A 24,825-nucleotide genomic window follows, 5' to 3' on the forward strand; every position below is an offset into this window, starting at 1 on the left:
TGGTCCGTGGAGAGTGTCTTCCATGGAACCGGTGCCTGGTGCCAAAAAGGCTGAGGACTGCTGCCTTGGGGGACCCTGGTGATGTGGCTGGCACCCCAAGTAGGGAGACCAAGCTGCCTGGGGCTTGCCCTGGGCTCTGTCTTCTCCTTGTCCTCCAGACTCCTAAGTCTCCTGGGTTCCCACGCCTCCTCCCACTGGCTCACAGCTCCACACCCTACCTTCCTTATCGCATCCCCTGCAGGCAAGAGATCCGTCTCTTCTCCCACCTTTCTTAACCCCATGGTTGAACTGTCTGCTCCTTCCAAGCTGCGGTTACTAAGCTGACTGAGGGTCAAGTCTCTTCTCCAGTCCTGTGACAAAAGACACTGAAAGCTCGCTCCAAAGCCCCAAGAAAGATCAGCAGTCAGCCTCGGTCTGCTCCCGACAGGTTCCCAATCCCTAAGCAAATATTCGCTCCAGGACTTCCTAACTCTACCTGAGAAACTCTCCAGGAAAGATGGGCATCGCCTAACCATTCTTATCAGGAGACGCAATCAGATCTGTGACTGTGGGAATGTAAACAGAAGAGGATATTAAACCTCAAGGTTCCGTAATGATCCTGATGAGAAAACCCATTCTTCTGACTTCAATTAACAAGCACAGGACAGGTGAGGTGCAGGGACCATCCCTGAAGAGCCAGGCCCCGTGTGGGTGGAACCCCCGGGGTCAGGCATCACCAAGGGATGTCAAAAACCTAGCTGGCAAAAGTCTAGCAGCCCAGGACCCAAGGTGGAACCGCGGCTTGCTTCTCTATGGACCTGAAACCCATTTCTTTGTGTTCAAGGGGCCAAAATCTTTAATATTTTAAGGATCTCACACACTGGCAACGTTCCCAGGCAAGGAAATGATCCCTCCCTTCTCCGGTCACCCCTAACTCCCCAACATTAACCATGAAGGTTCCTTCACAAACATCTCCCAGTTAGACGACAACTCCAATGGAGGGCCAATTCTCCCCCATTCTAGGGTAAACACAGAGACCTTAACCCCAGATAGTCTTCAATTAGCAAAATCGGGGAATTTCTTCCATTTCTTCATCTACTCACTCATTCATTCAACAAATACTGAGTATCTATTATCCCAGACACTTGGTAAAAACACCAGAGAATAAGACACAGCCCACTGTGCCCTGGACCTTCATCCCTGTCCTCCAAGACCCCCTGACTTGCATGTTGGTCCATGATGGGGACCCAGCCTATCTCCCCGCCTGGAATCTTGCTCTCACACTGCACTCGTCATCCTACAACCAGAGCCATCATTCCAGGATGAGTGCATCCCGTCCTCTCAGTTCAGTTCAGTTGCTCAGTTGTGTCCAACTCTGCAACCCCATGGACTGCAACACGCCAGGTTTTCCTGTCCATCATCAACTCCCGGAGCTTGTTCAAACTCATGTCCATTGAGTTAGTGATGCCATCCAACCATCTCATCCTCTGTCATCCCCTTTTCCTCCTGCCTTCAATCTTTCCCAGCATCAGGGTCTTTTCCAATGAGTCAGTTCTTCACATGAGGTGGCCAAAGTATTGGAGTTTCAGCCTCAGCATCAGTCCTTTCAATGAACACCCAGGACTGATCTCCTTTAGGATGGACTGGTTGGATCTCCTTGCAGTCTGAGGGACTCTCAAGAGTCTTCTCCAACACCACAGTTCAAAAGCATCAATTCTTCGGCGCTCAGCTTTCTTTATGGTCCAATTCTCACATCCATACATGACTATTGGAAAAACCATAGCTTTGACTAGATGGACCTTTGTTGGCAAAGTAATATCTCTGCTTTTTAATATGCTGGTTAGGTTGGTTATAGCTTTTCTTCCAAGGAGCAAGCATCTTCTAATTTCATGGCTGCAGTTACCATCTGCAGTGATTTTAGAGCCCCCCAAAATAAAGTCTCTCACTGTTTCCATTGTTTCCCCATCTATTTGCCATGAAGTGATGGGACTGGACGCCATGATCTTAGTTTTTTGAATGCTGAGTTTTAAGCCTACCCATTCTTTGCCAATCAAGTCAAAACCCACAGCCTGTGAGTTTGACCTCGATGTGGTGAAACAGGGAAGCGCTAACCCTCTGCAGGCTGGCCGAGAGCACTAAAGAAGACAGAAACATTCCGGGCGCTCAGGTTCACCAAACCGTCCCCTCAGTGTGTCCCGAAGCTCACAGAAACAACTCCAGAGCCTTAGGCGTGGGGGTCACCATTCCAGTCCTGCCCCCACCTGGCTCTCCAGACAGACTCTGCCATTTCATCTCTCCTCTATCCCCCAGTTCCTGTCGCCCAATCCTCAACCGCCTGACTTTCCACCTACCCATCCAAGACCAGCTCAAACCGCGCATCTCCCAGGAAGATCTTCCTGGCACCTGGCAAATTTGCACTTACATCGTGATATACAGGAGCCATCATCTTGATTACACGCTGTACCCCTGAGGTTTGAGGGTTCGGACAAAGCTCCTTGGAACCCCTATATCCGCTTAAGGCCTTATGGCACAGAGATGGCCCCTTAGATGGCACGTGCACGGCAGGTAGATGACCCCCGTGAGGGTGCCTAGTTTTATTTACTCCCTCATCTGGGGAGCAACTTAATGGGCAAGATCAAGTTCATGCCTTGGCAAAATCATACCCTACAACAGGCAAAGACATAGGCACTAACTCTGAGCATGTTACGGGCTAATTCACTGAACTATTAAACCGTCCACTCTCACCAGGCAGGTCAAAATTGACCTAGTCAACATGTTTATCTCTCAGAATATCACACATTTAATTTTAGGTTATTTATTAAAAAAAAAAAAGAATGAAGCATGGACAAGACAAATCTAGAGTGGACTAGATCTGCTTGACCATTTTTCCTCCCGAGTATTAGCTAGTAGTTCAACACCCACCTGGAGAAGAGTTTTTCCAAGAGATAACTCGGCGAGGGTGACGCTCACACACCTGAAAGGGCTGCGGTGGGCAAGAGAGGAGGACCCACAGGCTTTTGTAGGAGAGGATCTCCCTGTCAGAGGGGCTTTTTGGGGGGGAGTCAGCCTACTTCAGGAAAGCGGGTTTCTGGGGCCCATTCACCTCACACAACATGTTGAAGCCACTAAATCCACCAAGCCGAGAGGCAGGCAGACCACACCAGTGAGTGGGAGAACGGGTTTGATGGCATGCCGCTATGGCCTGCTTCCAACACTCCCGCCCCACGTGGAGCACAGCAACGATGCAGTGTGTTGTTGTAGTAAACTGAAGCTGGTCCTAAACTGAAAAACACTGCCAGGCAGTCACACAAGTCTTCATTCATTCATTCATTCATTCAACCAAACATCCACTGAGGGCTGCCCTGAGAGTGAACCAAGGGCTAAAGGAACAGGCGTGCTACGTGACCACGAAGAAATACGACATGTGTGTATGCGAAGTTACTTCAGTCACGTCCAACTCTCTGCAACCAGCAAGGCCCCTCTGCCCATGAGATTCTCCAGGCAACAATACTGGAGAGGGTTGCCATTTCCTCCTCCAGAGGGTATTTCCCACCCAGGGACTGAACCCACGTCTCCTAAGTCTCTTGCACTGGCAGGCGGGTTCTTACCACCAGCACCAACTGGGAATGATAAATGGTATTTGTTTCATTTTTAAGCTAACGGTGACCAAGGTTAATACTGTCTAGAAGGTAGGACGTGTGTTTGGGGAAGTCTTCAGCAAGCCTTCCAGCCGCCTGCCCCACCCCTATCCTTTGATTTGGACCCAGGGTCAGTGCTCTGGGACAGCACTTCAAGCGCTCCCACCCCACAGCGCCTGACTCCCACCCCAAACACTGTCCGCAAAGAAATTAGGAAATTGCCTTTGCTTGTTATAAAAACAAACACACAAAAGAAAACTAACCACTAAACCAAAATTACGTGTGTTTTAAAAATCAAATGCCATACCCCCAAGCCTTCCCTTCCTCGGGGGCACTGTTAATGGTCTCACATCTTTTCTTGCAAGAAATCTTTCACAGACGGGGTTACGTTCTCCTGGGAGGGCTGTCTTCACAAGCACATCTTCATTCTCACCGCTCGTGTGGAAGCTCTTTTTCTTCTTCCTCAGTATTTACAGACGCCGCCTCCCGACCCAAAGCAAGCCGACAAACCACACGTGGGTTGGCTAATTGGCTTATTATGTTTCTGTGGACTTTGACTGCTTCGGTCTTTACAAGTGTATCTTCTGCTGACGGCATCTTTCTAAAGCTCCACTATTTTCTTCGCTTATCCTCAGCTTACCTTTCCTGGCCCATGCTCAAGACAGCAGAATTTTTCCCTGTGTGTGATTAACTTCTCGAGTTTCAGAAACACATTTTCAGTTCTGACATCCTATAGAATCCTCTGCGGGCAGCTGTCTGCTCTGCTTCATGCTATCAACTTGGTTCCCTGCCTCGCAAGCCAAACCGACAGAGCAATTTCCTGTTTGCATAACGAGTCCAAACCATTCCTGATCGTTTAATCGACAAAACGCTTCCCTTCAAGAGCAATTATTATTTCTACGGAATGCTCACAGAGCTGTGGACTGCAAAACACCTTCTCCTGCCCACATCCAACCCTGTCTGGTTCCTGAGAAAAAACATGGCCGGCTTAATGAACTGGTTTTGCAATTATCATATTTATCTTTCTACCTAGAAAAATTAATGTTGGCTGTTTTCAAATTCAAGCACAGCTAGAGCTTGGCACCAAGCTAGGTGGTCAGACTCGTCAGCCTGTTCCCCAAAGCTTCCTTTTCTGGAGAGAGAGTGGCCTAGGAGCTTATTCCTAACCGACTGGACACCCCAAGGAGCTCTGAGAGCTGGAGAAGGCGGAGGACAGCTGCTGCTCCCGTCATGGGTCCAGAGTGCGTGCTGGCCCGTGGATACACAGTGAACGCCTGATCCAAGGGATACGGACGCAGGCGACGAAATCCTTTAATAATTAGAGTGGCACTGTTAACACTGCACAGTCTGTGACAGTTCGGGGACAATTAAGAGAAACTAGTAATGGTGCTTTCAACCTCACAACTTCAGTTCTCATGGTAATGCCAAGACCATGACTCCTGCATCTTCCTTCCCTGCCGCTCACCTTCTATGACTAAAACAACACTGCAAAGAAGCATGTACTGCATCCGTATGATGATTCCTGACGCACTTTGAACACGCACACTGCAGACAACTCAAAAACCATCAGCAGAATCAAAGCAAACTATGCACAAATTAAAAAACATAGATGCTTCACTGATGCCTCAGCAGTAAACAACCCACCTGCCAATGCAGGAGACCCGGGTTGGACCCCTGATCCGGGAAGATCCCACATGCTGTGGAGCAACTAAGCCCGTGGGCTGCAACTACTGAACCTGTGCTCTAGAGCCCAGGAGCTGCAGTGACTGAGCCCACGTGCCCCAGGGCCTGTGCTCTGCCACAAGAGAAGTCACGGCAGCGAAGAGCACCGTCCCTAGAGAGCAGACCCCGCTCCCTGCAACTAGAGAAAGCCCGCACAGCAGTGAAGACCCAGTGGAGCCAGAAATAGATAAATAAATACAATTATTAGATATATATATACACAGAGAGAAATTAAAAGGATCTGGAACTCAGCAGACTCCCACTAAGAGCAGAAGGGTGGTCAGTGCGTGTGGAGGACTCACGTGCACTCCCACACATCAGCCCTGACAGCGGACACCGCTCACCTTCAGGTGGCCCTCGGGGGACTGCAGACTGAGCCACTCTCCGGGTCCGCGGGAGGCTCTGTCCCCAACCCATCACTGCGGCCTCAAGGCACCTCCCTGGATGCCACGGGTTTCCCTGCACACCCAGAATTCCTCATCACGAGTGACACCTCATCTACACCCTTGCCTTCCCCTCTGTTTTAGGGCAAAGACATGACTTTCATCTTCTTATTAAAGCTATATCATATAAGCCCCCCCGCCCCCAGCTTTAATCCTCAAGACCCTGGTAGCAGGACAATCTTCTTTATTTCATAGGGAATACACAGTACCAGGACGGGGCTTACTCTTACATTCAACAACAAAGGTGTCCACTGTTTAGAAACGGATGGTCTTTTGTAAAAGCCCATTTTACGTTAATTAGACAACTATTTATGAAGCCCTCCTGAGCCCCTGAGATGGCAGTTCCTACCAAGCGGGGAGAGAAACACAAGTGGCTTACAATTAAGTAATCTGAGTGGAGACAGACCTAAAACTGCCCCAGCACCGTGCACAAGTACCCGGGGCACTGTTCTCACAAATAAACATAACTGAGGATGACCTGCTGCGAGACGGAAACCGGGGGGCTCCAGGGTAGATCCTGCCTCGTCTCCTGTGTTCCAGGCACATGAGCTCGGGCGTGAGCAGCCTGAACACGCGTGCTCAAGAGAGCAGCTCTCACGCACGGTGAGACAGAAGCTGCACACGTGTGTGTGTATGCGCGTGCACACACATTTGTGTGTGTAAGCTGTGTGTGTGTCTGCATGTGTGTGTATTCTCTCCCCCATCCGGCCTATCGCACTTTCTCGAGCACAGACGGGTCTCCTCTAGGACACCCGCACCTATACTCTCACCAAGCACAAATCGCTCCCAGGAGGAGGGGCACCACCACACAGACCCCTGTGAGGACCTCCGCACCCACACGTGGGGGGCCCCCCGAGCACCAGGCGGACGCCGCCGCCTCCCCCACCCTCCCCCCGCTATTAGGACACCCGTACCCCCAGGCTCGCCCAGCACCAGGTGCCCCCACGAGGAGACCCCCGGCTCACCTGCTGGACGTCCTGCTGGAAGACGCACAGCTGCAGCCGCTGGTGGAGCCGCACCTTGCGGTGCTGCCAGATGTTCTCCAGCTGCCGCTGGTGGTGCAGCACCTCATGGATGACGTCCAGGACGTGGTGCACGGCCTTCGAGTAGTTGGCCGAGGCCGTGAGCGAGTCAGAGCTGCCGGGCGTCAGGGGCCGCTGGAGCTTGTCGAGCAGGGACTTCCCGTCCTGGCTCACCTGCCGGCGGGACACACGAGCTATTATAAGCAAGCAACTGCTCCAGAAGTGCAGCTCTGCCCAGGCCATGCTGCGGAGCCTGCCCTCCAGAGCACGGCAGGCCTGCACAGACACACGCTCACCTATACATACCCACATACACACACCCACACCCAAATGTAAATCAGAGTTTCACTCAAAAGCACGTTTTATAAAGACTAGAATAAACTTTAGAACAAACCCATCAGTTATTCAATGACGTCACAAAACCAAATGTGGCAAATCACAGAGTTAAAATGAAAGGACTTTTAATTTTCACAAAACACTGTAGTAGATGCTAGTCTTAATAAGCATGGTATTCTGCCTGGTGGCTCAGATGGTAAAGAATTTGCCTGCAATGGGAGAGACCCAGGTTTGATCCCTGGGTTGGGAAGATCGCCTGAAGAAGGGAATGGCAACCCACTCCAGTATTCCTGCCTGAAGAATTCCATGGACAGAGTAGTCTGTCAAGCTACAGTTTACGGGGTCCCAGAGCCTGATACGACTAAATGACTAACACACACAAACATTCTGCCTTAAAGGACATATGCATGCGTGTTAGGTCACTTCAGTCATGTCCAACCCTTTGCAACCCCATGGACTTTAGCCCACCAGGTTCCTCTACTGGAGTCGGTTGCCATGTCCCCCTGCAGCGGATCCTCCCGGCCCTGGGACTGAGCCCACGTTTCTTGCATCTCCTGCACTGTACACAGTTTCTTTACTGCTAGCGCCACCAGGAAACCCCAAATGACATATGGGCTGATACACAATTTCATTGCTGGACTATCTGCAAACTGAAATTTAAAAGTAATACTTAATCTTGTGTTATATTAGAGAGAACACAACAATTACAATGGAGCAAAATGTTAAAGCTGAATCTTGAAATCTAAGGGGGAATAAAAAAAGACTAATCTAGCACCAGGCAATAAATACGTACTTACACTTTGTGACATAGTTGGATAGCAATTTTACTTCACAAAAGAAAAAGAAAACTAAAGTGCCATTTTAATTTAGTTCACTAACTTAAAAGAAGTAATTTTAATTAAATGGCCATCATTTTTAAAGGAGATTTCAGCGCTCTAATTTAACAGTGAACTATCCAAGTACAGTTAAATGAAAGCCATCAGACTAACCCAAAAAAATTAAGGAAAGGTGTGGGTGGAATACAGAAAGAAAAGCATTATATATTTTTAAACTTAGGAATGATTATGCCAGCTGTGGTAGAAACAGCACGATCAGACTGGACAGAAGGATGTGATGCACATAAAGTATGCGTGATTCGGGCGCTTCTTAAGCCCATCCTCACGACCGGGACCTTTGTGCTCAGATTCTTCAGAAGGTCTCCTTGGGTATCCATGAAAATGAGGAACAAAAGAGGGCCTTGCTAACAGACACAAAACGGGTTTAGGGGCAAAGTCTTACCACAGAGGAGACGGGGACAGTGGGTGAGTGGGACCAGCCAAAGGAAGCGGAAACCTGGGGGCAAGCGAGAGACCTGGGGAATTTTCTAATCTCTTCCTTTAATCCTTTTACAACTGAAATCGTGCTGGAACGTGACATGTTTGTTTTCTAATAACCGAACCTGAGACCTCTACTGGAAGCTCTGACTCTTCCTTAGGAAGGCTGGTGCTATCAGACTTCGCAGATTAAAACTGACCTCGTACATCAAGTTAGCAAAACGGAAGCAGAAACAAAGCAAGCTGACATAACCAAAGGGAATGGGGGAAAAAGACACAACTAAACGACTGCACTGTGTCAGGCACGTGTACAAACAAAAGCAGGGGAAAGGCAAGTCTTCCGAAGAAGGGAGCTGCCCCCGGAGCCACAGACACCTGTGCGGGCACTTCTGATACAATGATTTGCGGGGAGGGCATGATGACTACTTTGGGGGAGAGGATTTATTGTGACAGATTCAGAGAAGCAGTCTATTACCGCTGAATCAAACACCACCTTGCTTTTTATACGGGCTGGCCAAAAAGTTCATTTGGGGAAACCTGCATGAACTTTATGGCCAACCCAACAATCTGAGTTAGGCTCGGACATATAAATGAGGAGTTTTTTTCCTTTTCTTTTTTCCACCTGCTCTTAACACACACTGGCTTTTCTAGGAATGCAGTTACCATGCTAATCAAAGGAAGGCATGCTTGATTTTCTTTGAAGCTCTACAGGAGTTGCACTTTATTAATAAAATACCAGTACGATAATACCATTCTCAGTACTTGAGTCACAAATATAACACACATCCAGTCTGCATCTGTAGCAGCCATATTGACAAAGGTTTTAAATACATGGCCAGCACCTGAATACCCAATTATCTTCTATTTGCATGTATTCAGGTATGTGTAGACTGAAACACATTTTATCATAAATTACCTTTTCTTTTGTCTCTATATTGTAGCACATATGTAGTTTATAAAGACAATTTTTTTCTGAAAATAGATTATTACCCATACATTTTATTTCAGCAGGTATCATAAAATTCCAGTCAAACAATGGGAGTGCAGCATTTCTTAGGACTGAGGACCAATACTCCAAGTTACACATTTCACATCTTTACAGAACCTAGAAAGAATTGCTTACAAATATTCCCCTGCCTTTTACTCCTTATAAAACACGTAAGTCAGGAAACGCTCACCAGAGCATGTGACTTGGTAAACATATCGTAAGGCTACAGATGAGAAGGTGTGGGGCAGACGCTGACAGCTGCCCCCCAAAGTCCACTAGCTTCTCCCTCACAGCCAAACCCCACAGTCAGGAACAGCAATACCCCAGCTCTAAAGCTGCACTTCCTAGACTCGCTTTTAAATAGGAGTGGCCAACATGTGGTAATTAAAACCGTTGAATGGGGCTTCCAAGAAAGCTGTCTAGGAGGTTACTGAGTATGCTCATTCCCCCTTGAGTATTTCTCTTCCCTGCTCCCAAGAACTTGGTGGAGATGGCTGGTGCTTCAGCAGCTACTGCTGACCTTAAGGCAACCTTAAGGATAGTAGCCCACCTGCTAAAAGAGGCAAAGCAAAAAGACAAAAGGATCCAGAGATCCTCTTACTAAGAGACCTACCACACCAGCCCTGGAACGCAAGCCCTGGGACTTCCCCACTGGCAAAAAGTCAACCTCTACCTTAAGCCACTGTTACAATCTTAAACCACAATACAGAATGACCAACGGGTTCCCAGCTCTTACCATGTTTCCAAAGGCATCCATGCAACACCACTAATATGCTACCACTGAGAATAAATGATGCGAGGAAGAATATTCCATCTAATCTTTCTTGATATCTGTTCAACTGTTTGACAGAGCTCAAGAGCAGGAATCATTACTGGGTTAGAACAACATGCCTGCTCAGGCTGGAGGGGCAGCAGGAAATGACTGAGTACGTGAGCATATAATCGCACCTTAACATAAGGGGACGCATCAAGCAAAGCTCTTTCTCCTGGGAGCTGTAAGCAGAGATTAAACCGTCTCTGTCGGTGCTACTGCTATACTGTCACTGGGGTAGAGAGTATGCCAGCAGAAGTGGCCAGAAAAATTCCAGGCAGGAGAATATCTGCTGTATCGAAACTGGACCCTGTGGAACTTGAAGTGCATGCTCCCATGTAGCATCTCTCCAATAAAACTTTCAGAAAGAACCTGACTTCATTTCAGTGTGTTGTTCACAGATGTGTCAATTTAAAAGGTGTTATTTAAGCACATGAAAGATATCATGGAACATTTTAGTAACTTCTGGCAAAATGTCTTTGTCTTTTTTAAGTACAGAAGAACTATATGGGGAAAAATGTTAGAATTTTATAAAGGAGACTGTTCTACTGTACAGAAACAAAAGATTTTTAAATGGTACAGAATAACCAGCAGAAAACAAATTTTTAAATTTAACTCATTTCATATTTTTAATAAAATAAAAAATTGAAAATAGCAGCCAAATTATTCACATATAATGTAAGTACTACAACAATTAGTATATATGAGTTTATGGACTATGATACAGTTCTGAATTTTTAAACTATAGAACCAGGTGAATTAATTTATTTAAGTTGTATGTTTTGTCTAAAAATGTGTTGTCAGCTTTCAGGCAGTCAAACCTTGTCCCACAAAGGGACAGTATCTGTAAAAGATGAAAATCAACATTTACTATCAAAAAGCAGGGCTTAACCTGCTATAATTTTTCAAAAGATCAAGCTGGCTCATTTTTTCACATTCTGCTCTTTGTTTTTCTTGGAATATAGTACTTGGTGACGTGAAGGGCAGTGGAAGTTACATTTTACAAAAAGTAACATTTTATAAATACACAAACTAACACACTCTAATACCTAAATGAGTTAGGAAAAATGCAAGTGCTAAATAAAGCAAAAAAGGAGTTGAAGGTTAAAATTTTACCATATCATGGGTATGTTTGTCCTTAACATTTAAGAGGAAACTTAACTTTTTAAAATCAAGAACAATGGTCTGGTTCTTGATTATTTACTTTTAATCAAAACTGCACGTAAGATCTTGGGTTCCTGTGCACCACCCTCCAAAAAGCTCCACCAAACCTCAGAGGCTTGCCTATTCTTATTCTAGTACATGGGTCTCTAACTTCTCTCTAAATCTGACTAGAGCTCAGCGTCACCAGCAGGAGTCCCCTTCACTCGCATGCAGACTGCTGCTCTGATCTAAAGAAAGCGATCAGTACCTGGAGATCACTGCTGGTGGCTCCAAAACCCGACAAACCAAGAGCCAAGTATGACCTGTGACAGGGCAGTGAGGCCTGAGCGTGGCGCCGAGTCAGGTCCCCAAGTGCTAGGACAGAGTTTCCACGATGTGACCAAAGTGCGCAGAACACACAAGCTGCGTATACTTGGCAGGTTGTAGAGAAACAGTGATTCATCTTCAAAACTTTTATGCATCGACTCAAACCAGCATCATCTACGGCACTTCCTTCACAGGGTGTGGCTCACCAACAGGGCACAGCCCTCCACGATGAGCCTGGAGGGTCTCCCAGCCCCACGGCCCTCTCCAGCACGCATGGCCTTATCCTCAAATCATTACAACATCACAACATTACTGCCCCACAACATGCTCATCCAAGACAAATTTTTAACTGGGGAGTTTACACTGGAGAAACCTTACAGACACCCAGCTCACCAGGCGGTCAAGGTTAGCACCGCTGGTTGCAGAAGGGCTTGGTATCCTGTGCCCCTGGTTTGACGCTTGGCTCAGTCAGCCCACATGGGCGAGGGGTTGAGGGTCATGCTACAGAAAGAAAGGCCTGGAATCTCTGACTGTCAAAGACAGGAGACAGCGAAAGACTAAGGAATGTTTCAGTGTGAAGATAAGCCCACTGCATGCTTCTGGGGCTGGAAAGAGAGAGACGTGGCTGGGACAGAGGAGACGCAGATGGTCTGCAGGACGGATGGCTGTTCGCATCGGTGGTGATGTGGTATCAGGCTGGAGATGGGTCGGGGGCAGGGGGCACAGACAGAGCATAAAACTGGGCAATCTGGTCAAGGCGAGGGGGGAGCTCTCTGCTCTAACACTTTTCTACAGCCTGAAACTATTTCAGATTTAAAAGAATTTAAAGGCAAAAAGAAAAAAGAAATCCCTATTTTGAAAGTCTTCTCTGCCCATCCAGTTCCAATCACCATCGCCTTGAATTTACAGCTCAGCTTCAAACATGTTTTAGGCTAAAAATTGTGGTATGATACAGCTTGGGAAGCTGTTTACTTGCCATCAGATTATTTTAAACTTTAGTGCCAATTTAAGATCTAATGAAACTGCATCATAGGTAAATCGAAGTTCCCATGTCAAGATGACCCTTTTTTTAGGAGGAAGAGGAAACAGTAAGAGAATTCTGTGCTTTGCCAGAAGTGCCAAGGGCCACAGGCAGGCTGCCTAGCCACCAGGCTGGAGGATGAGACTGGTCAGGTCAGGCCAGGCCGAGCTAAGTTCCTGTAGGCCAAGATTGCAGCCCAGTCCTGCCAACCACCTGGTGTGAGAACTGTTCAATCCCATGGTAATCTGGAAGCTACCACTGCAACCAAAGCAGCTCCCAAGAAAATCAGTAGTAAGCACAATTTTCTGTGTTACAGGTCAAAATTAGATGTCACCATGGAGACGGTACACTGGGAGAAAGAACTTTACCTTTTTGGAACTCACACTTTCCTCATCAATCAATGTGATTAAAAAATTACAGATTTATTCAATTTTCACTTTTACTCTTAAAAAAGCTATCACTTATTTATACAGTTCCTAATAAACCTGGTGGCTCAGAGGTTAAAGCTTCTGCCTGCAATGCGGGAGACCTGGGTTCGATCCCTGGGTTGGGAAGATCCCCTGGAGAAGGCAATGGCACCCTGCTCCAGTATTCTTGCCTGGAGAATCCCATGGATGGAGTAGCTTGGTGGGCTACAGTCCACGGGGTCACGAAGAGTCAGACACGACGGAGCGACTCCACTTTCACTTTCAATAAACACTGGATGCAACAGAATAGTGTTTAAAAGGGATCCTGTTAAATAAAGACGTGTCCAGAGACAAAAATACATAGATATCAACTTTCACGGGCAGGAGATCAGACAACGTTCTGAAGCAAATACTGTAGCACACCACATGTCCATTTAATTCACCCACGGACACAACAGGGTCAGGAGAGCTGGGCTCAAGGACGTGAGAAGGACAGCTGCTTGGCAGACGAGGATGTGTCAAGACTGAAAAGCAAATGCCAGACAACTCTGACAGGTGTGGCTGTGGTTCAGGTCAAGGAAGATCTGGATTTAAACACAGTCATCCCTTGGTAATGAGGGAGAATGGTTCTAGGACTCTCCCCACCCACAGACACTAAAGTCAGTGGATGCTCAAGTGTCTTGTATAAAACAGCCTAGAACAGCTGGCCCTGCATATCCACATCACACACCCGCGGCTACAGAAGGCTGAGTGTGTTTCCTAAATATCTCCTCTGGGCTCAGCTCTCTGCCAGGTCGGTTGAGGCATTTTCTCCCTGGAGTCTCACGGGAATCTTTCCGATCAGCGTATAGTATGACAGATGCTCACTAGAGATGCAGAAAGAAGCACATACTGACCTCCTACCCACTCACCACTCACCTCCGGGAACTCAACCAGCATCATAAACAAAAAGAGACTGGGTGGGAAGGGTCAGATGACCACAACGTGGACAAGACTGACACACCCGGACCCGGTGTGTATTTGGTGTCATCCCTGCATCTAACGTGTGATAAGGCACGGAGGGAGCGCAGCGGTGGCTGAGAACACACGGGCAGCCTCCCTGGGGTCAGTCCCCGCTCCGCCTCCTACAGCTGAGGACTGGGCGGAGGTCACTTCGCCTCTGCGCTGTTCCCTCCTCATTTGTAAGAGGGGGCGGGAACAGTCCCAGCCCCAGGGCTGCGGGCATGAAATAAGTGCCTGGCACAGAAGGTGGCAGAAGATAAAGCAGGGATACGTTAAATAATGAGCTTACAGTAATAAAGAAAACGCTCCACTGAGATGCCTGAAACAGCAAGTAGCCAGACACGGGAAAACCACTGCGTGTGCTGTGACATCCAGAACAGGATGCTGCGCCAGGTTTCCCTGTTCTAGAAAGGCGCATTCAGGAAGAGCAAATGGAGTCTGACGAGGCTGCACTGCGTGTAACACATATCTTTCCTAAATACATGCAGTCAAAAAGGTTAAACTTCCATTATTAGCACAGATGAAAATCTGAGCACTCTGAAAAAAATCCACAAACATCTCAGGGCTGCGAGGAGTCTGCTGTCTGCCTCCATCCTTTCTTACTTACCAGCCTCACCCTCCATGGAACTCAGAAGTCACAAGGAAACTGCAGTTCAACTCGGAACTTGTGCGCTTCTTCTAGGCTAGCCAAACCTTTGATCCTTCCGGCTTCAGGCGTTACGACACAAAAACATACGGTGGTTGCTTGCCCACCGCGGGAGAAGAGCTGCACACTCACCTCGGAGTAGGCAAGAGTGACGTGCTCGTACACGCCCTGGTGGTGGTGAATAGCGTCCTCCAGGTCCTGAAGCTCCGAGGGCAGGTCCACCTCGCCGCAGGCCTTGCACCACGAGTCCACATTGCTCATATACTGGGGTGGTTTAAACAAAAATAAAAAGATCATGTCTACCAACAGCAAATGATATTGAGAAGTAGTCCTCTTTCAACATGGCTTTGAAATAAGGGTGGCTGAGAGAGTGTTTAGGAAGAGAGCGTGGCTGACTCCCTGAATCAAATGGCACTGACCTGGGTTCTCAAATCAGATTCCTGGACTCTGCAAACCAGCACCCCATCCCCGCCTCCAGCTTCAAGCAGATCTGGAGGTGGGCCCAAGAACCTGCATTTGAAATGACAGCCTTGGGTGGCTCTGTGGTCACTCCTGGGAGCGCCTTTGCCCTGCATTGGCTGTTTTTCAGGCCTCCTGGTTAATTTTCCCATTTCACGGTTGAATCCGCGTTTCCATCTGCTCTGTGCTATTGGCCATGGGGGGCATGGCCACCCGGTCTACCTGCACCCCCCAGCCTCAGCCGCACAGCAAGCTGGGCTACTTCCAGAGCTACGGTCCAGCCCTCATGCTCTCCTCTTTCATTACAAAGGCAGTAGAAGATTCCTGAAGTCATCTACCTAACAGTACGACGACCAGAGGGTCCATCTGCCTACCTTTTCAAGAGTAAATACACACAGGAATTAAAGGAGACCCTGGGAAGGAGGCCGAAACTCCAGAGCTGTGCCCACTGGAGGGAAGCAAGGCTGAGGCAGAATCTTTGGGGTGTCCACCGCTGTGCACGTAAACGGGGAGGGCCTGCATGCTGCAGTCCTGGGCCGTGGCTGCTGACCTGTCCTCAGCCTTCTCCACTTCCAGCCCCACCCCAGGGCTCATCAATAGCTGAGAAATCACAGCCAAACTTCCTAGGGAGATCCCAACAGCATCCATCATGGTAAGTGTCAAAGACAAGCAGCAGAAGGCTCAATTAAGGACGCAAATTCAATTAACACTAATTCAAATAGACATCAACACATTTCCCTGGGTTTCTCCTCTTTTCTCTAGTTCCTCGCTGTCTTTCCACTCATCAGGGAATGCGGAGCGTGACTCTTTAAAACACGGTAACTGACCTGCCAGATGAGAAACGTGCTACAATCCTCTTAAAATATATATATGAGAATAACCTCCTGGGTACGTAGGACATTTTTAGAAACTTAGACAAGCCACCTAAGTAACTGTTGTTTCTAAAAATCCCTTTATTATTAATGTACTGGCTCAGAAAAATATCTGCATGAAAATCCCAGGGCTGGAAACCAGTTCACAAGGCATTAAGTGTCATCTGAAGGCACGTGGTTTCACAGGGCTACACCCAGGCAGGCCTCAGGGAAGGTGTTCATCACTCTCCCCCATGGTTCCTCCTGACATCACCAGGGCAACAGAAGGAGTAATAAAGTTTTATTATACCTCTTCCCATTCCCATGCACACACACATGACTACTCAGGCATATTTCTAAGCATTTCTTGGACGGTGTTCTAAAAGCAGTCAAAAACACTGCTAAAACATAGTTAACACTAATTTTTGAGGCTATCAGTAAAGAGAAACCTTCAAGCAGTCTTATGGATGCCTGCAGTTACTTAATTTACTTATAATTTCTTAAAGTATCCTGAGAGGTACTGATTACATTTACCTGCAAAAACATAGGGCAGATCAGCTTATAACACAGAAACCTCATAGAAAAAGGACTCTGCCCATCTAAGTTCACTGGGTTAAAACATACTAATGACAGAAAGAAACCTGACCATGGCTTTACAGAGACTTTTGTATAAGCACAGTTTTTGTTTTTGATTTAGAAGATGGCAACCCTTAAAGGGCCAGCTCCAGGCCCCGAACGTCTTCTGAAAAGCTCGACACCCAAAGGAGATCCGAACCAGAGCAGCAATCCCCGTTGGAGAGCCAAGAAGGAGGAGGATGTTAACAGGTGCACCACCAAGAAAAAAAGACTCTAGGATCAAGTTTGGTGTCAAAGTTCAACAGGTACCCATACAACAGAACCTCCTAGAGCCTATTAATACAATAATGTGCCCTGTGAGTATGGGAGGGGAGGGACTCTGATGTTGGTTTAGAAACCTGACTACCACCCCTGCACACGCACACACCTCTTACTATCTTGACAGTTTGGGCTTGGAACCACAGGGGCTGTCCAGCACACAGCCCAACACTTTCTAACGGAAGACAACAAACAAAGGCTGCTGTACTCTAGTGGGATCAGAGCGCCAGCTGAGGCTCTGATGCTATAAATGCTCAAATGTAAACCAAATGACTTTGCTGACAAAGGTCATCACTTTGCCCACAAAGGCCCATATAGTCAAAACTATGGTTTTTCCAGTAGTCATGTACAGATGTGAGGGTTGGACCATAAAGCCTGAGTGTCAAAGAACTGATGCGCTGGAACTGTGATGCTGGAGAAGACTCCTGAGAGTCCCTTGCCCTGCAAGGAGATCAAACCAGTCAACCCTAAAGGAAATCAACTCTGAATATTCATTGGAAGGAGGATGCTGAAGCTCCAATATTTTGGCCACCTGATGCAAAGAGCCAACTCACTGGAAAAGACCCCAATGCTGGGAAAGACTGAGGGCAGGAGGAGAAGGGGACAACAGAGGATGAGATCTGGCTGGATGGCATCACTGACTCAGTAGACATGAATCTGAGCAAACTCTGGGAGATAGTGAAGGACAGAGAAGCCTGGCGTGCTGCAGTCCATGGGGTCACAGAGAGTTGGACAGGACTGAGCAACTAAACAGCAAAACCAAACGAGTGAACACACAGCATCTGGCCAGACGTGGAGGAGAGGCAGGAGAGTGCAAGGGAATTCCAGGCACCTCTGAATTCAAAGCAGGAGCCGGCCTCAGAGCTGGGGATTCTGATGCTCAGCAGAGTGGTCACTTTAGCACTGCTCAGAGAGGATGGCAGGAGGCTGGATCAGCCGGTTTCCAAACGTGAGGCAGGCAGACAAGGGAAGAGTGATTAATACGTAAGCTTTAAAAGGAGAGCCTGAATAATTAACTAGCAGCCTTATTTTCAGAAGCATTTATGCCTCTGCCCTCCATCTGCTGAGAGTAGGAACTTCCAGTTTGCTGAGACTGTCCAGCCTAGTGAATTTCATGCCCACCAGGAGCGCCTGATACAGCATCAGCTGAACATAGGTGGTTTAGGAGACAAAGGGAGAGGAACTTCCTAGAATGTAAACGCTTAAAACCCTTATTGAGAGGGACTTTCTCCTCTTCGGAAAAATTAAGGCTCAGTGAATTTTATATATATATAAAACACATGTATGAATTCCAAGTTCAGAGTTTTCTTTCTTATTTCTAATTTCCTCATTTTCTGCTTTCATTTCTAGGAAATATTACTCTACTGTTTCTTTCATCATTTCTACTCCCTGACTATGAATAAACACACTCCCTTCTTCTGGTTCCTTTAAGAGAGATGGGGTCCCTTCTCTGTGCAGCAAAATCACAGGACAGATGAAGGGTAGTGACAGCCAAAGGTGGTCACAGACTACCACACTGGACAGTACTCCAGTAATTTTTTTAAAAATAGGGAAAACTGGAGATTTTAAGGTGTCATAAAATCAAGTTGTTTTAATTCTTTGATTTATAACAAGGTAATTCTAACAGCTTTGCTATGAAGCTCCTTAATATAAAGGGATATAACACATGACCTAAAAAAGTAGAGCCCTAAACATTGTCTACCAGTCAAACCACTAGCCATTCGGCCGTGTCTCCAGTTCTGTAAACGGATACTCTGACCCCGTCCACACCTCACAGGAGATAAGGGCGGGAGAGGATAATGGCCAAGACAGCGCTGGAAAGCACAGTCTACGAAATGTCATTCTCATCTAGCTGTAACCTCAAGATTTATGTGCATAGAGCCACAAGCAAATACCAACCCGAGAACACCCACAGAGACACGAGCAGGTGGGGCGACGCACACGCCCTCCCCCACAAAGATGAGCTGCCATCCTTCCCCGAAGACGGCTTCCTTCAGCCACACCAACTGCAGGGCCACAGAGTTGAGCTCTACGTCACCCAATCAGATTTAAATCCTTAGTGAGAGCTCCAGAGGAGGGTCAAAGGGGTGGCTATGATGGAAAGCCAATCTATGATGTCCGAGTTCTGGTCCTTCCCTGGTGAGTTTATGATAACAGCTTAAGTGTAACTAGTAGGCAGAGAATTTAACAAGAGGGAACAGAGGAGACCTATTCGGAGACTCTCTCCTGGGAAGAGGAAAACCACTCAGTGATGTCACCTTCTGTGCTCCTGAATCTCAGTGAAGGGGAATACAGACCTTACGCCCACTACACTTAACGCTTGGGGAAGGAAACATTTCAGAAGCCTAAACATTCCGGACCCTAAAAGCCTAGGGTCCCATCCGCACATTTTGGTTGCTGGGTGAAGCTACACTGTCTCAGTCAGGGCCCATCAGAGATGCCAGCCTTTCTCACGGGCCCACTTTGTCCCCAAGGTCCTATGGAGCATCTTCTCTGGCCACTGAAATGCTGGAGCCCGCAAGTACCATTAGAGCTCACGCAAGACTCCATGAAATTCTGTTCATGTATTCCTCTAGCTGTGTTTCCTTCAAGCTGATAAATTAGAGCCATTATTTTATCCAAATAAAAACACCCCAGGCTCTTTCAACTTTACTGCATGTCTAAAATTTTTTTATAATAAAACACTGGGGAGGGGAACACCCCATGGCACCCACATTTCTACATTGCTTTCAGGCAGGGCAGAGCAGCAATTAATCTTCTGGGTTACCTGCAATTCCGGATCCTGCCGTGGTTAGAGAGATTTTTCCCTTATGCTTCAGACTATCCAAGAGTCCCCCAGCCAGCTTGTCAGGTTTCAGAATTATGCACATAGTCCTGCTGGGCCTTTCCAGGGGCCCACAAGCAATTCACACACCTCCACACAGCCCAGAGGGTGACTGCACCCCACACCGTGCTACCATCCCAGACGGCATGTGGGTGGGGGCGACACAGCTCTTCTCCTGAGCACAGGAATGTCCAGTGAATGACATGCCACGACCTTGACCATGACGGGACCAGAGGTGGCTACACAGAAGCGGAGACAGTGCTGTGTTAAGCTGAAGGGGCTCCTGTTACTTTAACTCAGACTGCTCCTGTGTGGGGGCTTTGTGTCTCCTTTATCACAAAATTACCTCTTGCATAAACTTAGCAGGAAAACCCGACACTGAAACTCGCTAGTCCCGACTCACAGCTTCCACACGAGGCTATTACGATGCTGTCACCTTGCTCTCCCCTTCTGCTTCACACTTTCAAGGTTCCCAGAGTTGAGATCACTCCTAATTAGCACCTTGTGCGACATTCCAGCCGCTCCTCCGAGATGCCGGGCAAGCTGGGGCTTGTACCCACCCAGCAAAGCTGTTTCTAGATGAAAGGACACTATTTCCTTTTTAGAAGCATCAGTGCAAACCCCTGTGAACGTAGGCTTTTTCCCCCAAAATAACTATCCCTGAGGAAGCTCTATCGGTATTGTTCCTTCAGATTAAGGCAACCACCTGTCCCTTCCCCACGTCTCGCTAGCGGCTAGAGGTTCCTGAATATCTTCCTCCACGTCTGGAGAAGCAGGCTCACTGCCCAGGCTTCCACCACGAGCGTCTGAGTCACAGCAACTCCCTCTCTTTCGCTGCCCTCCAAGTGTCTTCACTGAGGCAGGTGTGCCCGTTGGTGGGCATGTGGGGAGTGTTGGGAGCACACCTCACACGCTACCTCCAAGACAAGGTACTGTGACCAGCACGTCAGCAGGTGAAGCCTGCGTGAGGTCTGAATCCATAGAAATAACTTGACAATTGTGGGGGACACTGAAACCGTACCCCAAAGCTACTTCTCCCCCGCGGCCTGGGCTGGTATAGCGTGGCCCTGCCAGGAGGCTGAGAACCCAGGCCTGCGGCCTGGCTGAAGGCCGGCACCCCTCTCCAGGCTTGGGGGGCCGGGGGAAGTGGGCTGGGTCAGAAGGAACTCCTGTGAACACTGCTGCCCTGAGACAGCGACCAGAGACGACACCGCACCCTGCACTCGTGGGGCGCGACGGCAGAGGGGCCGGCGCCCAGGCGACTGGAGATGATAACGCACCCTGCAGGCGTGGGGCATGACGGTAGAGGGGCCGGCGCCGGGGCGACTGGAGACGACAATGCACCCTGCACGCGTGGGGCGCGACGGCAGAGGGGCTGGCGCCGGGAGTTGTGGCAACACCCGTCTTCTCGGGCGATGGCCAGGCCCAGTCAGGAGCCCGCCCGCCCTGATACCGCGGGCCATGATACCCTGGGTTGTGAGAAAAGCAGACCCCTGGTGCCTAAACCTGAGAGTCAGCAGTCTATTACCTGCTGCCTAAGTCTCCTAACTGGAATTCTCAAGGGAGGAGGAAGAGGACAGGAAGAGGGACAGAAAGAAGGAGATAAAGAACAGCCGCTGTCACTCAGGAGTTCCGACTGGACAACAGGCCATGTCCAAGGCCCCTAATGTGAACCTCATTTACACCGTAAGATGGCCCCTCAAGTCCATACTTTTACCTCCACTTTACAAACAAGGAGGTGTTCACAAACAAGGAGGTGTTTACAAGCAAGGAGGTGCAGAAGCACCCCAGGTCTGCAGCAGGGCTGAGGTGCGGGCGTGCTGAGCGCCATGGGGTGGCTTCAGCACCCCGGTGGTCTCCGAGGCTCTGCTGCGGGGACGCAGTGGGCTGGGGGAGGCGGGTGGGGGCCCGGCTCCCAGGCACTGACCTTCTCAGCCTTCTGGTGGAAGACAGATGACATGTCCAGCAAGGTGCTACGCTCGTCCAGGGCAGCCGCGAAGGCCTTCCACTCCTGCTCCAGCTGGTTGGCGATCTGCTTGATCTGCTGGGAGGCATAGTGGCCCGACTCCACCAGGCGGTTGGCCACCGACATGATGCGGTTGATGTTCACATACACGTTCTGTGGAGGGGTGAGAAGAGGCGGGGCTGGTCAGGGTGGGGCGCATGGGGTGCCTCTCTGACAGATGCAGAAGGTGCTATCTGAAGCTACCTACAAACTTAAAAGTCACATTTGAACAGCAGAATCAGCAGGTGGATAAAAGGACATGTGTGCTGCTATCCGGATTTCCATAAACCCTAAGCCTTGATTTCAGTTTCTATTTGTAAAACTGCAGAATTACAGCTGAACCAGCTGGGAGGGGCACAGAAGCGACGCGCACACAATGCCCTCTGACCCGCGCCCTGGACCCCCGTCCCAAGAAGGGTCCAGACGGCAAGCTGTCGCCCAGAACTGCGGGAGCCACCGCCGCAGTCTGTCACGAGGACCCTGAAATTACAGACTCTGTACGTGGCAACCAGAGGCTACTCTGTGTGGAAACAAGCCCGCCCTTCCACACAAGCCCAAGTCAGCTTGCTGGTGCCAAGAGGAAACCTGAAAATGGATGACACTCCCCGGGGAATGTGAATCGGGGCACCAACAGAGCAATGCTGTGTTCCAACTTTAAATGAGCTTTTCTGCTGTGTTGAAATCTCTCTCTTCGAGTCCAGTAGCTTGTGGCAAAAATAAGGGTACAAAGCATTTTTTTCTTTCCTTTTTTTTTTTTTTAAAGGGCATTTTCCTTGCAAAAGAAGTTCTCACTATGGTATTTCCATTTCTGCCTTCCATCTTCTTTAAGGATCACATGATCCTTAAAGCAAAAGCAGGGTGCGGAATGCGCACTTTCAGTGAAGGCTCGGTTGTTGCTGCTCTTCATATGTTTATTATTATTAAGACTTTTGTGCCGCATCCCAACACTGCACCGTGCACTGGGTCTCCCCACATCACAGCCTCACCTTCGGCTCCCGTCATCCTCACCCTAAATCACACGGGGTCACCCAACCTGCCTGAACTCCCGCACACCCTTCCTCCCGCCCCTCCTGCCCACATGGTCCTTGGGCTCCCATCATCCTCACCCTGAATCACACGGGGTCACCCAACCTGCCTGAACTCCCGCACACCCTTCCCTTCCTCCCACCCCTCCTGCCCACGTGGTCCTCGGGCTCCCGTCATCCTCACCCTAAATCACAGGGGGTCACCCAACCTGCCTGAACTCCCGCACACCCTTCCTCCCACCCCTCCTGCCCACGTGGTCCTTGGGCTCCCGTCATCCTCACCCTAAATCACAGGGGGTTACCCAACCTGCCTGAACTCCCGCACACCCTTCCTCCCGCCCTTCCTGCCCACATGGTCCTCGGGCTCCCGTCATCCTCACCCTGAATCACACGGGGTCACCCAACCTGCCTGAACTCCCGCACACCCTTCCTCCTGCCCCTCCTGCCCACATGGTCCTCGGGCTCCTGTCATCCTTACCCTGAATCACAATGGGTTACCCAACCTGCCTGAACTCCTGCACACCCTTCCTCCCGTCCTTCCTGCCCACATGGTCCTCGGGCTCCCGTCATCCTCACCCTAAATCACACTGGGTTACCCAACCTGCCTGAACTCCCGCACACCCTTCCTCCCGCCCCTCCTGCCCACGTGGTCCTCGGGCCACCTCCCGCTGCCTTGCCCTCTGACCCCTGCACCGGCCTCAGCACTGTCGCTCCATGTGCAGTGACCCAAGGAAGCGCCCGACAGAACACGCTTGGCATTCTCTGTACCTTCATTGACTCATTCCTTTCATCGACTCCTGATCGCAGCCTGAACTAAATGGAGTCGCCTTCATCTGGGTTTACAGAGCCGCGGACTCCAGGCGCAGAGGCACTTTTCTTGGCTGCAGGCTGGAACCAGCTACCACGTCCGGGTGTGGGGCTCACCCGGCAGGCAGGGGGGGCATCTGTGAGGCTCTGATGGGCAGTCGAGGCCACCATCCGAGGGGAACTGGCCTCACAGCCTCGTGTGGCATTAGCGCCCCGAAGACTGTCCTCTAAGGAGCAATGCCTCTCCTTCTCATACACGTTCTCTCCAACTAGACACACTGACCAGACTCACCGAGTTTTGCTTTCTCTGGATCCTTAAAGAGGAAAATCTACCCCAAAGGTCTGTTCGAAAAAGCATCAGCAGGTGCCATTGTCAGGATCTGGGGACAAGCTGTCCACCCAGACAGCTCCATCGGGGGGCCCACGGAGGGGCTGCATCCCATTTCCATCTGTTTCAGGGCCTGCATGGCTTCCATCCTCTCAAACTGTCTGCGCTCCGCACGCAGAGGACCGCTCTCTGAATCATGCCTGGGCCGTGCCTCTATCACTATGGCAGGATGAAGGAGCCACATGGCACACAGCCCAGACGAGCGTGCACAGACACGGCAGTGCACAATTCCCCACGTCAGCTGTGCCTCCACCCAGATTCCTACCATCAGAGCCTCTAAAACACCTGTGATGGGAGAATGGGCATGACTTCATTGCTGTCTCTTAAAATGCTTTCTTAAAGTCGACTTTGCTCTGACATCTAGTACTTCCATTTTATCAAAAAAGTTTAAAACACACTAGACAGCACAAGAAAGGGCTGAAGGTTAACAGGCCCCTCTCCTGCATAAGTAAGTGTCCTAGACACAGGAGGGACTTGCAGAGGTGTCGAGAACTAGGAGCTGCGAGGCCTGCAAAGCGCCCCCAACAGCTGTCACCCTGCAGCGCACAAGCGACTACAGCCTTTTTAAATTAAAAGTTTCACTTAGAGGAGTGACAGAGTGCATCATAGAAAAATAGAAAATATATTTAAACCTAAAAAAAAGGTATTACCCATACTTTTAAGAGTTTCTTACTTACCATAACATACTAAAGTTACTGACAGTATTTTTAATGAGGTGGTAACATCAGTGGTAGCAATTACCATTTATGACGCACTTACTTGATAAATTCCGCT

The 24,825-nt window shown here is 49.1% G+C and overlaps 1 protein-coding gene across 6 annotated transcripts in view; it reads right to left on the reverse strand.

Annotated features, from left to right (window-relative positions):
• The window catches only part of TRIO (trio Rho guanine nucleotide exchange factor), a 363,545-nt gene that overhangs the window by 183,043 nt on the left and 155,677 nt on the right, over positions 1-24,825 (reverse strand). For all 6 annotated transcript variants that reach the window (XM_059878913.1, XM_059878914.1, XM_024981340.2 and 3 more), the window contains 3 exons: positions 21,754-21,945; positions 14,931-15,062; positions 6,748-6,978 (listed from right to left, as the gene is read on the reverse strand). In XM_059878913.1, the coding sequence (XP_059734896.1) occupies positions 6,748-6,978; positions 14,931-15,062; positions 21,754-21,945 (555 nt within the window). The remainder of the gene's footprint in view (positions 1-6,747; positions 6,979-14,930; positions 15,063-21,753; positions 21,946-24,825) is intronic.

This window comes from Bos taurus, chromosome 20 (assembly GCF_002263795.3).
Source record: "Bos taurus isolate L1 Dominette 01449 registration number 42190680 breed Hereford chromosome 20, ARS-UCD2.0, whole genome shotgun sequence".
NCBI lineage: Eukaryota > Metazoa > Chordata > Mammalia > Artiodactyla > Bovidae > Bos > Bos taurus.